Source organism: Giraffa tippelskirchi, chromosome 6 (genome assembly GCF_054371585.1).
Source record: "Giraffa tippelskirchi isolate mGirTip1 chromosome 6, T2T-mGirTip1v1.2.pri, whole genome shotgun sequence".
Classification (NCBI taxonomy): domain Eukaryota; kingdom Metazoa; phylum Chordata; class Mammalia; order Artiodactyla; family Giraffidae; genus Giraffa; species Giraffa tippelskirchi.
The window spans coordinates 163999414-164015445 of record NC_137280.1 but is presented as its reverse complement, the minus strand read 5'-3'; the positions used below and the strand labels follow the sequence as shown (position 1 = coordinate 164015445).

At 35.1% G+C, this 16032-nt stretch overlaps 1 protein-coding gene across 20 annotated transcripts in view; it reads left to right on the top strand.

Moving 5' to 3' along the window:
• Positions 1 to 16032, top strand: part of KIAA0825 (KIAA0825 ortholog) — a 404341-nt gene that overhangs the window by 63252 nt on the left and 325057 nt on the right. For all 20 annotated transcript variants that reach the window (XR_014056215.1, XR_014056216.1, XR_014056218.1 and 17 more), the window contains 2 exons: positions 4985 to 5153; positions 8309 to 8978. Coding sequence is in view for 11 of the 20 variants with exons in the window: in XM_081498685.1 (XP_081354811.1) it covers positions 4985 to 5153; positions 8309 to 8978 (839 nt within the window). In the remaining 9 variants the exon portion in view is untranslated. The remainder of the gene's footprint in view (positions 1 to 4984; positions 5154 to 8308; positions 8979 to 16032) is intronic.

Below are 16032 nucleotides of genomic sequence, written 5' to 3'. Positions count from 1 at the left end.
TTAGCTCCATTATTTGAAGTCTAGGGTGTTCCAACTTCTTTCTCAGAGTCCTGTATTGTATGCCCTCCATGCTTTCAGTAGACCTCTGCTTCAGGAGACTGAGATAAGTAGCATAAAATGTGGGATCAGTAGTTCCATCAGATGATCGTGAAGAGGTTCTTTCAGGTAATGCATACATTTTAGGTGTTCAACAGGTTTTAAAAGTATAACCTTTATTTTTAGGTGAGTTAGCTTTACCTGCTTTTGGCCAAACAGACCTAAGACAATAAAGAATCACCATTGGGGATATTCCAATAAGAATATTGTTGTATTATCTTTCCATGGGAAATAAGGAAAAGGAAGTAAGTGTCTTCCTGTGTATAAGCTGTTTTAATAGCAAAAGTATGAATAATACTGTACTAAAAATGCAGACCTGATAAGGAGATTGAGCCAGAAATAGTAGGCCACTATTTGGCAGGGAGGGTCAGAGTTTATGGTCTAGGGGGAAGTAACCCCCAGCCCTGAGGTGCCAACCAGAGGTGCCCGGTGAAGCCAGCTCAGCTATGAGGACAAGCACAGGGGAGGGAAAGCTAGAATGAGACTGGGCCCTGGTAAGGAGATGTAGCTTGTGTGGCTGGCCCCTCTTTCCTGCCGATGACAATGCCGCGAGATCTAACTCAACCCCGACAGCGTCCCCTGGGAAAGGGCCCCGTGAAGGATTTAGTAAAGTCAACACCTTGTCTCAAAAGGATCACTAACGCCACACCTTTTGCTAATCACAGTCTTTATTCTAGAATTATGACTAATAGGATCGTCTTATGGGACTTGGAAAGGAGTTGAGTTGGGGTGCCTGAAAGCTGGTCTTGTTATCTCCTTTATTTTTGCTTTAAAGGCTAACTGTTCTGCACTATATTCTCATTGCCTAAAACAGTCCTGGCACAAAGTAGGCTACAGGTTAGACATCCACTGTGTCTGCTTTAGCTAGTGTGATGTTAGATGAGTGGGATGGGATACAAGAAGCGATCATCAAGTGCTAGTTTTCTTTTCCGGTAAGAGTTTTTACAGTAAGCTTAAGCACCACGATTATAATTATTCTCTTTTTCTCAGTTCCTCTCCCTGTCCTCAACCGCGCCACACCCGGTATTAATCAGCTCTTGTGCAGTTGTTGTTTAGTGACGTCTAGTTACAGGACATCTTTATCCTTTTGGAGTAAGATAGTGCATATATTCATACACACATACCTACAAGTGTAAACGTGGTTGTGACAAAAAAAAATAACTTGATGTGTTTTATTGTCCAAATAAATAGAGTTTTAAAGTGGCCAGCAGTGAGATTAGATGATCAGCACTGAATTCTCAGGGGTCAGGTATCAGGGACTTCTAAGCACAGTGATTTGGTTATTTTTCTTGGAGCATCAGTATCCTCGCATATAATCTCCTCTTCTACAGGAAGAAGCCTTTTCTGCACCTCCCAGAGGCACACTGAGTGCCTGCCTCCTGTGTACTCCCCCCACTTAGCACTTCGTACACACACCTCTTATCAAGTCTTACTGAGTGTAGTTCTTCATTTACAGGCCTATCTCTCTCATTGGTAAGAATGCCTTTAGGGATGGAACCATGTCTTATTCATGTTTAGGTCCTTTGCATGTATCACAGTACCTACCACATATTCAGGAATCAGTTAATGTTTATCGGGTATGCTTTCATTCAACAAGTAATTTTCCCACTCAAGGAACCTAGGATTGAACGTTGAACAAGAAAATTATATCCTTTAAAAAAAAGCATGCTGTATGTTGCATCTTAGAAATGGTTTATAAATTGATTTACACACAGCCGCTCACTAATGCATCCGTTTGCACACATCATTAACTTGGATAATTCAGAGTCATTATAATTAAAGCACATTGGGGTTCAGATTTATTAGGAAGTGTTGAGACATATGAAGAGGCATAGAGAATACTGTGATAAACATTCATGTGCTCATGATGTAGTATAAGGAATAAAACCTTAGCTCTACAGCTGAAACTCACTACGTACATCTCCCCAGTCTCACCCCACTCCCATCCCCACCCTGCATTTGGTGATATTAATCATTCCAGCACATTTCTTTTTGCTTTTAAAATGTATATATGTAAGTATGTATTTAGTATTAGAGTAGAGTTGATTTAAAATACTATTTCGTTTCAGGTGTACCACACAGTGATTCAACATTTTTATACATTGTGCTCCGTTTTCTAGCACATTTCTTTATACTTTTACTATGTATAATTATAATCCTGAATGCTGTGTGTGATCATGTGGCATGCTTTCAGGCTATTACATGGTTTGTATTCATTTGTACCTTTTTCCCCATAAAAATTACTTTTGTTAGATGCATCCATGTTGATATATGTATTTCTAGTTCATTTTCATGACTCTGTTTCATGGGATAAATGTAATTATTTAACCATTCTCTCTGCTGGTGGGCATTTAGGATATTTTCAGTGGTTTTAATATTACAAATAAAGTTAGGAATATGCTTTTAGAAAGTCCTTGCTAAACCAACTAATGGTGTACATTTGGGAATTTGAACTATTTAGGGCAGAAATTCTACATTGACATTAGATTTCTGACATTTTTGGTCTATAAATGTGCTAATTGGATTTCTATTTGCTGAATTACCTTGGTTATAATTTCACAACTGACCTTGTTTCTAAAGACAATTAGAAGCAACTTAAGCAGAAAACAACTTAAACCAAAATAAAGACAGGTGTCATGTTATTTCTGAAAAATTAGATCAAGATCTTGCATCATTTAAGTCTGACAATATATAGACCTTCCACCCAAGATTACCATCTCTATCAGCAATATAACTACACATATATGAAAATAATGCTACCTTTTAGATGTTGAAAATTAATTTTTACATTAATTTTGACATTAAAGAAGAAAAATTGCCAACTTACATAACAAACTGATATTCATCTTAAATTTTGAAAATACTCATTTGCATAATAATTAGGCAATAAATCTCAAGACTTCAGACTTTTAAAACAAGATGTATAGACAGTGGTGAATGGCAGAATGACACGATATACAGCCAACTAAAAGCAAAATCAGATACAGATGAATTCTGTCACCTTGAAATTTGTAACAAATGATTTTAAAAGCCAGCTCCACCGTCTTCAGTTTGTATCAGTGAGGGAGGTCCTCTGAAATGCAACTGTTCAATCCCTTTATCAGTGTTTGAACAAATTACTGAAATATCTAGCTCTCTGAAGGCTTTACTCTATTTATAAGTTGTAGTTATTGGCCTCTACCCAGATTCAGATGTTAGAGATTAGCCTAAAAGCTGAGTCTTGATTGAAATAGATTTAGGTAGACTAGCGGCTGAGCCTGTCCAGTTCACATTGCTGCAATCTATCAGGTTTCACTGAATGAGACAGAGGAGGATGCTATAAGAAAAAACCTTTGATAACCAGTCCCTGGAGTCGAGGTGTGAGCTTAGGGCATCGTGTTTCTCAGTTCATAGAAGTGCATACATAAATGGAGAAAATATATGCCAATCTTGTGCCAGACTTAGAACTGGTATTCCTGAATAAGCCTGTCTCATCAGAAAACTGAATGGCCTGTGGCCTAAGGAGCTATTGTTTTTCTTGTAAGTTCTTTGTTTTCATGAAAAGGCTCTTTGATTCTCAGAATGTATTTGTTTCAAAGTAATTTGGTTTGAATTCACTCATGCTCAGAAGTCTCCTGAAAAGCTTTCCTTAGGATTTTACAGTGTATGTTTTATATGAAAGCAATACCTTACACATTTTGAAGAAAATAATTTCATATGATATCGATTTTAATTATTAGAGCTTGGTTTCCAAAGCCTACGTGTTTCTATCACATGTTGATAATGAACAGCAATGATATTTTCAAAACAGTAGTAACCTTTTTGGTAACAGATGTTTCTTTATACTATTAAGAGGCAAATGCATAAGTTTGAGGTGAAGGGATTCAGCTTCAAAATAACTTTCCTGTTTATAAACTTTCTTGCAGTTTAGATATGCTGCCATCAGGTGGTAGTAATATGTCATATCCATGTGGCTCCACAAATGACATTATGCTTAAGGTCACCACAAAGATTTATAATAATTAATGCAGATTTGTAAATGAAAATTAAAATAACATATTGCATCTTTTTAGTTTCAGAGCTAAAGATACTTCTCATGGAATTTTTAAAACACTTATATATTGATAGATGCAATTGGGCATGTTTTCTCTCTTCGTTTATGTATTTACTTGTAAATGAAGAGTTTCACCTTATGCCTTCAAAAATTTTAGAAAATATAGAAAAGTAAAATTAAAAACACCAAATTTTCATCACTCAAAGATATTTATTAACTTTTTATTTCATTTTCTTCCAGTCTTATTTTTTTTAACATGCAATCTTTCGTATATTTTGGGTTTTTGTTTTTTGTTTCTTTTGGAGTAGAGTTTAACGGCAGGAAAAGGTACTTAGCTGTGGTAACTGTATATACAGCATATATCTTTTATAACTTTTAAAATTATAAGTTCTTTGTAACTCTTTTGTGATTTCTTAATTTGGATTGACTGAGGTTTTCCATAATTTAGTCATTCATATGTTAGTAGATAATATATGTTTCTGATTTCGGTCATCAAGAGTATTTTATCTCTGTCTTCCATCCATTGCCTACCAAGAGGATCATTATTTCATTGCAAATATGCTTGAATTTTTATTTAACACAGATGAATTTCTAATTAATCTTTTAGTAGCTAGTATGTTTCCTCTATCGCATTTGAAATGAAACTGCCAGAAAATTTGAACTTCCAGTTTTCAATTATGAATGAAAATATACAGTTTTCCTGTTACTATTTTTATATCATGTGGATGTTTTATAATTTTGTAAATTGTGTGTCACCAGGTACAACATATAAGCATTTTAGGACCCTATGATATTATGTGACAGCTCCGTTACCTGCTTCCTACCAAAATAACTTTTTTCTTTTCTTTTATATAGTATAGAACGTTGCATTAAAGAAATACAGTCTGAAGTTAACAAACAGTGTCCAGATGTACAGCTACGAACGACGACTGACTGTTTTGAATGGCTAAATAATTATAATTATAATTCATCCAAGTCCCTGTCCATTCCCCATGGAGATTTGATAAAATTTCTCAAAATACTGGTAAAAATATATATAATCTTTGTTTTAATGGTGGAGTGGGGTGGGTGAACCTGGATATATTTCATTCAGTTTCCATATACAAATATTTATTTCATTGACCATATTAGCCTGTCATATCTAGGGTTTGTGTTTTGTTTTACTTCTCTATCTGCAGTGGAATCCAGTGAGCTATGTGTTTTTATTTTCTACTGTGATTTTTATCATAAAATAAAGTTTATATAAGTGTGCATTAAGCATTATAATTCCTGGATGACTTGTGGTATGATATTTGCCATATCAACATCACAAAATGTATTGAAATGTACCACAGTTGTCCATCAGAAAATTTGGTATTTATTACATTTTGTGTCCCTTCACAACTACTCATTTTCCTGGGCTCATTATTAAGCACAATAAGATCAGCATCAGTTGCATCTGTTAAGGAGCCTTGTCCACCGCTCCATTCATTCCCAACCTGTAGGCATATCTAATTCTTTTCAATCAAAGCAGCAATTTCTACAAGACCACTGTTAATTGATGGAATATTATGACATTGGTCACTCTGGATACTGACCAGTCTCTATGTTAGAGAGGTTTTTATAGCCTTCAATAAGAATACTTATTTTATTTATATCTACAAAGGCAGCTAGCTTGGAAAATCAGTTTCCTAGGGAAATAGCACAATTGTTAGAAAGCAGGATTTCTGTAGCTGTGGTTTTAATTTAATTTAGGGGGAAAAAAAGGGCACTGTTTTTGTCTAAACATCAAACCTTGAGTCAGGCAGATGTGGAAAATATCTTGAGGTTGTAGATGGCTTAGGATGACAGAATCAGATGAAAATAATTTTTGGCTGTTATTATTATTGCAGATGTCTCTTTAATGTTTACAGAGTAATAAAAGGAAAAGAAAGGAAGATTATGTGCCCTGAAGGCTTATTCTTTTAAAAAAATCCTCTCACCCATTATCTCTTGAAGGTGGAGCCTTGAAGAATAAATATGGATATAGTTATTCCTTTAATTTCTATTAAGAGCCATGTGTAGTGAATTTCATTAATATTGATGTAATAATGCTTTCTCATTTAATTAAAAGCAAAAGCTTTTAATTATCTTTTAATCTGTCACACATAAGTCATTCTCTATTCACTGCAGGGCAAAGGCCGCCTTAGTTTTGCTCAAATTCATTAGACTGGTAGGCCCCTTCCAGACCTAGGTTTTTTTTGTTTGTTTTTTTTTTTAAACATAATTGATCATGTTATTTTGAGAACAGAACCACATTATTAAAACAGATCCAGATTAAAACGACCTTATCGAATTTTTACATGCGGAAAGTGTCAATCTTGACAGTATTTTATCATACCTCAATTTTTTTTTCCCCTAGAATGTTTTTATTTATTAATTAACTATTTAAACAAGGAACAGAGGTTCTCATTATGGCAGTTACAAAGTCATTTTCAAAATTTAAGCAATCGATACCTAACACATGTTTTAAACCTCTGTAATCTATTATTCTTTAAATGTTTGCTTGATCAAGTATTTACAGTTATTGACTGATTTAAAGAAACCCACGGTTGAGGCACTAATAAGACCAGTTTTTCTCTGCAGAATTTACCATAATGCTGGTGTTCTGGACTCTTGTCTAAGGACATCATTTTCCAGAAAGTATCTAAAAGAACTAAATAGGAGAAAGAGAGAAAGCAGAGCTTCAGAAAAGTCAGTTTACTTTTTGGCTCTCTCGAGTGTAGACGGAAGGGACGTGGATGAGGAGAATGAAACCAGGCTCCGGGAGAAAGAGAGAAAGCAGAGCTTCAGAAAAGTCAGTTTACTTTTTGGCTCTCTCGAGTGTAGACGGAAGGGACGTGGATGAGGAGAATGAAACCAGGCTCCGTTCGTGCTCCTGTGCTTCCCTGTGCGTGACGTTCGGAAAGGAACCTAAACGTGCTGCCCGTGGGTGTCCTCATCTGTGAATTGGGGCCTTAAGAATCTGCATCACAGAGGTTTCCTTAGGAATAGGTCAGAGACTCTAGAGAAAAGTACATTTTATATAATAAACTGCTATATGGATATTAGGTATTATTATTTATTACAGATGGAACATTAAATTAGACACCACAATGCTTAGAATCACTGAGAGAGAGAGGGCCCTAGAATTTGTCTCAGAGTTGTTCATGATTCTGAGTCACAAAAAATACCTGTCTGACCTTTGTCAATAAGAAATTTCAAAGCTGGACTGATTTTAGACCACTTGAACCTTGCTTCCATTAAAAAAAAAAAAAGCAGCTTGTTGCTACTTAGAGAATAAAAGCTAATGTCTGTATGACCTGAAATAGACATTAGGAGAGTCAGCATGTAAAGAGAATTTGTGTGTTTAATTCAAAGTCCAAAAAGAAAGTAATTTTTTTGTTCCTTTTCTATTCTTAATTACACCTACAATTGTTTCTGTCAGTTAACACAGAAAGTATAAAAAAAAAAATTTCATATCTTTTGAAGAACAATTCTGAGAGTATTTTTTTCTCATTTTGAGTTAGTTATTTCTTTGGAGAGAACCAAAATATTCTCAGTCTAATTTCCAAAGTAAAACCTTTCTTAATGTGACTCAAGAAGAAATTTAAATGAAAGTTAAAATCTTCAAATGTATTAAACTCTATTTCTCAGGATGGCAGCTATTAGTAAGCTCTAGGCGTAATACTTTGTTTAAAGGTCTCCATTCTCTATGTTCATTTGGGGTTTTATAATAATAAGTATATTCATTCAGGCATGAAAATTGTCTACTAGGTATTAATTAGGGATGTCATCTTGAATTTATTTTGTCTTAGGGGTACATTTCAGTTGATATTTTACTATAGATTTTTATTTAGAATTTTTAAGCTAATGCTTCCATACAGCTCAGGTTATATCAAAAATGGGTAACAATGAAGAAAAAACTGTATGTCTAAAAATCTAATTGAAAGATTCGCTCATCACCTGAGCTTTGCAAAATTTAACAGACCACAAAGCTAATATTCTAAAATGTCTGAACTGATTAAATTTCAAAGGCAAAAAAAAATTGTTTCTTTTTTTTAAATCATAGTATTGATTCTTGAATTGAAATGAATTATGAAATTCTGTATAACTGTAGAAATCATTTTCTCCTTCTACTTTTATAATCACATTTCTAACATTATGATTTGCTTTTATTAGCGAGATTTGTTGAAGAATGAACAAAATCAAGAAGAAATGGTATTGGATTTACTTTGGGACCTCTCCTGCCAGAGCAGTGTTTCATTCCCATCCACTGTGAGTGGAGCATCTTTCCATTTCCTCTCTAGGACTTCTCTTCATTCTGTTGAAGATCATTCCTCAATGGATGTAAAGTCTGTATGGGATGATATAAGACTACATCTTCGACGCTTCTTAGTGAGCAAATTACAAAGCCACAATGAAATAAACAATTCACAGCAAAAAATTTTGTTGAAAAATCAGTGCATACAGCAACTCTTATTTCTTTATCCAGAATCAGAAGTTACAAGCAAGTACCAAAGCATACAGAATAAACTGTTGACCAAACTTCTGCAGAACTGTTTTCCTTCGTTCAGCAGAGAATCAAATTTAGACATAATGGCTGATAGATACCAAGGTACAATGCTTAAGTTATATTCAATGGTAAAAGAGGATTTCAACACACTACATGCAATTTTAGCTCCATCCTCAACAGTGAAATTCATTAAAGAAACTTACCTGGATACTGTTACAGAAGAGATGGCAAAATTTCTTGAAAATTTTTGTGAGCTGCAGTTGAAAGAAAGTGCTGTCCGTGTGGTTAAAACAAGCAGGAGCTCCAGCAGGCATAGAGGAACAGTGCATGCTTTGGGTTAGTGATTTTTTTTTTTTTTAATTTCTGTTTGGTTTAACTTAAAATCTTTAAGTTTTAAAATCTTTAATTTTCTAACTTTTCTATTTGGTTAAACTTAATTGCAAACTTGAAAATAAATCAGAAAATAAATGTTGTAAAATTTTCCACTTCACATTTCTTTTACGCTTTTCTTTTTCTATAAGTATAGTAATAGAAGTGTTTTCTTTCCTGTCATTAAATTGTTGAAGATATTGGAATGTAAGTCAGCAATATTACTAGTAAGACTTTCGGTTTTCTAATCACATAAATTACTGGATGAAACATTTAACTCACTGTATCTTCCAAGACTGAAGCATTAAGGAAAGAGAATTGTTGAAAATTTTTTGACATTTTCACTAATTAAAATTGGAAGTTTAAAATTCTGACATTTTAGTCAGCTGATGCCAATACAGACCTATTATGAAATGCTAATTATAAAATTCTATATTATAATTGGTTGTGGAAGCTAGCATTAACTATAGTTGATTTTAAAAGTTCCTCTGATGTTGTTCCTGTAAGAATATATACAGTGAAAGAGGATTTGAAGATTCTTAATTTTAATCAAAAGATAAAGGAAAAAAGAATCTGTTATGATATAATACATTTTTCTTGTCATTTTAGTTTCTTACCAGTGAAGAAAAATTAAGGTTGAAAATATGATTATTTTGAAAATTATGATTACTCATGCTTTTACATAGAATGCTGATATATATTTCTAAATAGATTCCTAAACTGTATTTTTATTAATAATTATTTAAGAATTATCATTTGGTGACTTGCTGTTTTTTAATTTATAATCACTTCATAAAATTTCCATAGCTCACTGTATTTTACCTACCTTCCTTAATAAGATAGCAGGATACCAAATTGCTGTGATATATGAATATATTATATGAACGTGATGTGTGAATTTTCAAATAATTCAATGTTTTCTCTTAGAATATTTATTTTCTTCAGAAAATTATCACATCACAGAACAGAGATGCATCACCCAAGTTAAGGTCACAGCAGAATACAAAGTCAGTTCATTTAGGAACAATGCAGTTTTACTCAAAGTAAATAGATCTTCATTTTAATTATTATATAAATTTTAAATGCATTTTCACAGGTATACTTTTTTCTATAATTTTTATGTTCTCTCAAAAAATTTCTGGTTACTTGTAAAGTACTTTCAATATGAAAGCTTTATATGTGCTAAATACAGTTTAGTTTATAACAGAAGAAAAGACCTATATGATTAAAAATATGTGTAAGTTGCTATGGAGTCTTTAGGGCTGCTAGTGAAGTGTTTTCCATTCATAAGAGAGAACTATGTGTGTTGGCTTTAACACCAAAATTTGAAGCCCTTTCCAAAAGTCCAAATGCACTGAACTTTCTTGAGCTGCTTTATCTGAACTTTGGTATATATCACTTGTTAAGTGAATGTTTTTCATGTGCCAAACATTGTAATAAGCGCATCCCTTTCCTTAATACCCCAATTTCATAAACAAAGAGAGAAGCTTAGAAAGGTTAACTTGCTTTTGGTCCTTTGCACCAAGTCAGGATTCATGTGTAGGTCTTTATGTCTTTAAGACCCATGTTCTTTACCATCATGGTATTGGATTTTAAAGTGTAAAATTAAATGCTTTGTCTCTAAAAAAAATTTCAAACAGCACTGTTCAAGTGGGCTGCCTGAAAATCAGTTCAGTTCAGCCTTGTTAAGTACCTGTCATAGGCAAGGCATTTAGCAGCTACCATATTGAAGGTTCCTAAGTCAGACATGGTAAAGGGAAGAAAACTAAATGAGTTATCTGCTGCTAAGGCTGTAACAGAGCGGTCATATTTTCCATTAATATTTAGCCCAATGACCAAATTTTTATTTAGTAAAGAAATACAGTTTGAGACTAGCAAAATAATAATTCATAAATACTTATAAATAATTTAAAATCTATAATAATTTATATTCCTATGTGAATAGAATCTAGATTGGCTTGAATGGGTTATATATTATCTTTTGTATGTGTCTATGTGTTTATTCATCAAGTCTTTGATATTTTGCCTGAAACCCTAGACATTCTGTTAAGTAGCAATCAGTTCAGTTCAGTCACTCAGTCGTGTCCGACTCTCTGCGACCCCATGAATTGCAGCACGCCAGGCCTCCCTGTTCATCACCAACTCCCGGAGTCTACACAAACCCATGTTCATCGAGTCGGTGATGCCATCCAATCACCTCATCCTCTGTCGTCCCCTTCTCCTCCCGCCCCCAATCCTACCCAGCATCAGGGTCTTTTCCAATGAGTCAACCCTTTGCATGAGGTGGCCAAAGTATTGGAGCTTCAGCTTCAACATCAGACCCTCCAATGAACACCCGGGATTGATCTCTCTTAGGATGGATTGATTGGATCTCCTTGCAGTCCAAGGGACTGTCAAGAGTCTTCTCCAACACCACAGTTCAAAAGCATCAATTCTGCGGCGCTCAGCTTTCTTCACCGTCCAACTCTCACATCCATACACGACCACTGGAAAAACCATAGCCTTGACTAGACGGACTTTTGTTGGCAAAGTAATGTCTCTGCGTTTAAACATGCTGTCTAGGTTGGCCATAACCTTCCTTCCAAGGAGCAATAGCTCCACATTTATCGAGTCAGACACTGCAATGAGTTATTTCATTCTAACCACTAAACAAGGTAGGTAACATTATTTGTCTCTGTTGTATAGTGAGAAAACTAAGACATAGAGACATTAAGTGAATCTGGTCAAGGTGACAAACTGAAGCCGGATAGTCTGCCTGACTGCAGTGTCCTGACTATGATTATGCTCTGTTACCTAAAAGAACAGGATGGGTATAGCCTGTCCCATTAAGAACACTGTTGTGAATGCTCTATGTGCTCAAATCTGCTTTAGCGTTGTCATCGTTTTACTTTCCTTATAACTATCCCACACTCTTCTCATTCAAAGAGATATCTTAAGCAGACCTTGTATGTACACTAGTCTTTTTTTTTCCCCAGCCTTATTTGGATATAATTGACATACAGCATTTTGTAACTTTAAGATGTACAATGTGTTGATTTGCACCCTTAATATTACAAAACGATTGCCACAGTAATGTCACATAATTACCATTACTTTTGTATGGTGAAAACATTTAAGATTTACTTTCTTAGCAATTTTCAATTATATAATGTATTATAATTTCTATAATCACAATGCTGTACATTCAGTTCAGTTCAGTTCAGTCGCTCAGTCATGTCTGACTCTTTGCGACTCCATGAACCGCAGCACGACAGGCCTTCCTGTCCATCACCAACTCCCGGAGTTTACCCAAACTCATGTCCATGGAGTTGGTGATGCCATCTAACCATCCTATCCTCTGTCATCCCCTTCTCCTCCTGCCCCCAATCCTTCCCAGCATCAGGGTCTTTTCCAGTGAGTCAGCTCTTCGCATCAGGTGGCCAAAGTATTGGAGTTTCAGCTTCAACATCAGTCCTTCCAATGAACACCCAGGACCGATCGCCTTTAGGATGGACTGGTTGGATCTCCTTGCAGTCCAAGCGACTCTCAAGAGTCTTCTCCAACACCACAGTTCAAAAGCATCAGTTCTTCGGCGCTCAGCTCTCTTTATAGTCCAACTCTCACATCCATACATGACTACTGGAAAAACCATAGCCTTGACTAGACAGACAATTGTTGGCAAAGTAATGTCTCTGCTTTTTAATATGCTGCCTAGGTTGGTCTTAACTTTCCTTCCAAGCAGTAAGCATCTTTTAATTTCATGGCTGTAATCACCATCTTCAGTGATTTTGGAGCCCCCAAAAATAAAGTCAGCCACTGTTTCTACTGTTTCCCCATCTATTTGCCATGAAGTGATGGGACCGGATACCATGATCTTAGTTTTCTGAATGTTGAGCTTTAAGCCAACTTTTTCACTCTCCTCTCTCACTTTCATCAAGAGGCTTTTTAATTCCTCTTCACTTTCTGCCATAAGGGTGGTGTCATCCGCATATCTGAGGTTATTGATATTTCTCCCGGCAATCTTGATTCCAGCTTGTGTTTCTTCCAGCCCAGCGTTTCTCATGATGTACTCTGCATATAGGTTAAATAAGCAGGGCGACAACATACAGCCTTTACGTACTCCTTTTCCTATTTGGAACCAGTCTGTTGTCCCATGTCTAGTTCTAACTGTTGCTTCCTGACCTGCATACAGGTTTTTCAAGAGGCAGGTCAGGTGGTCTGTAATGTAATCCTGTATATTAGACCCCCAAGAAATTATAAATCTTCTAACTGGAAATTTGACCAATATCTTCTCCATCCACCATCCCCTGTTTCTTTGAGTTCAGTTTTTTTAGATTTCACATTACAAGTGTTATCGTGTATATCTGTCTTTCTTTGACCATCTGATTTATTTCACTTAGTGTAATGCCTTCAAGGTCCATTTGTTGTTGCAAATTGCAGGATTTTCTTCTTTCTCAGGACTGAGTAGTATTCCATTTTATGTATCTCAATCTCACATATTCTTTATCCATTCATTCGTATGGAGTAGGAAGTGGCAACCCAGTCTAGTATTCTTGCTGGAAAATTCTATGGACAGAGGATCCCGGCGGGCTCTAGTTCATGGGGTCACAAAGAATTGGACATGACTGAGCAGCTAAGCACATTCATTCATAAATGGACACTTAGGATGTTACCTTATCTTGGCTATTGTAATTAATGCTGCAATAAACATGTAAGTGCAGATATCTCTTTGACATCTTGTTTTCATTTCCTTTAGATATATATCCAGAAGTAGGATTGCCGATGGTTTTTCTATTTTTCAATTCTTTGTGGAACCTCACCATTTGCTACAGTGTCTGTAACACCAATTTATATTCCTACCAACAGTGCACATGGGTTCCCTTTTCTCTACATCATCACCAATGCTTTTTATCTATTGCCTTTTTGATAATAGCAAAGTGTAAGGTGATATATCATTGTGGTTTTGGTTTGGATTTCTCTGATGACTAGTGATCTTTTCATGTACCTGTTGGCCATCTGTATGTCTTCTTTGGAAAAATGTCTCTTCAGGTCCTCTTCCCATGGTTTAATCGGATTTTTGTTGTTGTTGTTATGGAGTTGTATGAGTTCTTTAAGTATTTTAGATATTGATTTCTTACTAAGTATATGGTTTGCAAGTATTTTCTCCCTATCAAAGATTTTCTTTTTTTTTTTTTGGTGGATAGTTTCTTTTGCTGTGCATAAGCTTTCCAGTTTGATATAGTCCCACTTATTGATTTTTGCTATTGGTATTATATCCAAAAAAATCGTTGCCCAGACCAAAATTAGGGAACTTTTTCACTATCTAGGAGTTTTATGGTTCCAGGTCTTAGGTTTCAGTTTAATCCATTTTGAGTTAATTTTTGTATGTGTTGTAAGATAAGGTACAGTTTCATTCTTTTGCATGTTTTATCTACTTTTCCCAACACCATTTATTTAATCCTTTACCCAATGAGTATTCTTGGTTCCCTTGTCAAATACTGGCTGACCATATATACAAGAGTTTATTTCTGGGTTCTCAATTGTATTCTATTGGTCTATGGGTCTATTTGTATGTTTTGTTATTTGAAGAAAATGATGAAATAATGTCATAATGTAAACATTGCAGATTCTTGGTGGTTTGGTAATCTATCTGAGAAAAAAATAATATTATTTTTACATACACTCTTTTTTTACTTGAGATTTTATTTTACTTATTCGTTTTTGTTTTACTTTTTAGCCATGCTGCACAGCACGTGGGATCTTAGTTCCTAGACCAGGGATCAAATCCATACCCCCTACACTGAAAGCACAGAATCTTAACCATTGGAACACCAAGGAAGTCCTTAGATAATCACAATTTTAAGTGATTAAATCATTGAATTACTTTTACTTTTAAAATTGTATTTTCTTTGGATTTAAGAAAAGATATTGCCTCTTTTCTCAAAGCTTGAAAAAGGGGATTTTTATGTGTAGTAAAGTTTAGTTAGATAAATTCACTGTGTTTTAATATGTAAGAATGTAGTTAGAAGACTTCAATCATAGTATAAATGTCATGATCCCCTGTCTACCTTACATTGAATTTTTCTTGAGGTGATTGTTAGCTTGAAAGGGAAGGACTTAAGAGTATATGATACATGCCTTTGAGTGTTTTGAAGGTTTCTAAAGGTGTGCAGTGGATGAGAGGTTGAAACTTAGTGGCCTCTACCCCTCCCGTTTCCCAATTCCTTTATATTTTGTTTAAGGAAGATTGGGGAGTAGCAGAAACAGAATCCCTCTAGGGATGAAAAGATCCTTTAGAGTAAAGAAGACCCTCAAGTCAAGATAAAGGTAGAGTTTGACTAGGAAGGCACAGATCACAGCTGGACAGTAGGTCAGTCAAAACCACCCTAATTTCTCTCCTGCTCCTCAAGTAGCTCTGATTGACTGGGTGATGCTCTCAAGGAAATTTAGAAGTATACTGAGGCCAGTGTGCAAAGTGTGTACAAAAGAAGCATCTGTATGGTATTGTTGCAGAAGAGACCAAGTCTCCTAGAAGGACACCACATCTCTTCACCCTGTTGTGTTCATGAGACAGAGGGGGAGATCTCCATTAGATCTCAGATGTCAACCATGCATGTTGTTTTCTAACCCCACATTAGTAAATGCTGGAATTTCAAATAATGCAAAACAGTAATGGGGAAAAAAAAGATTCCTAAGAGAAAGTTATATCTTTATTCAGTTATCACAAATTCCTTTAAAATAATAATGCAATTTCAGGGGATTTTGTTGTAGCATTTTTGAAAATACTAATAAATGATATTGTTGATTAGCTTTGTTTTTTACCCACTGTTTTCTCATACTTGCTATTCTTTAATGAAATACTGGTACAGTCTTCATTTATAAGTACTTGCTCTCAAGAGATGACAAGTACAGTTATCAGAGTCAAGTGTGCTCGCCTGAAGCTCTCACCCCCTTGTTTATGCAACCTTAGATAAATCATTTTACCTCTTCATATTGTTCTATTGATAACCGATAAATTGAAAGGGTTATATTAGATAATATA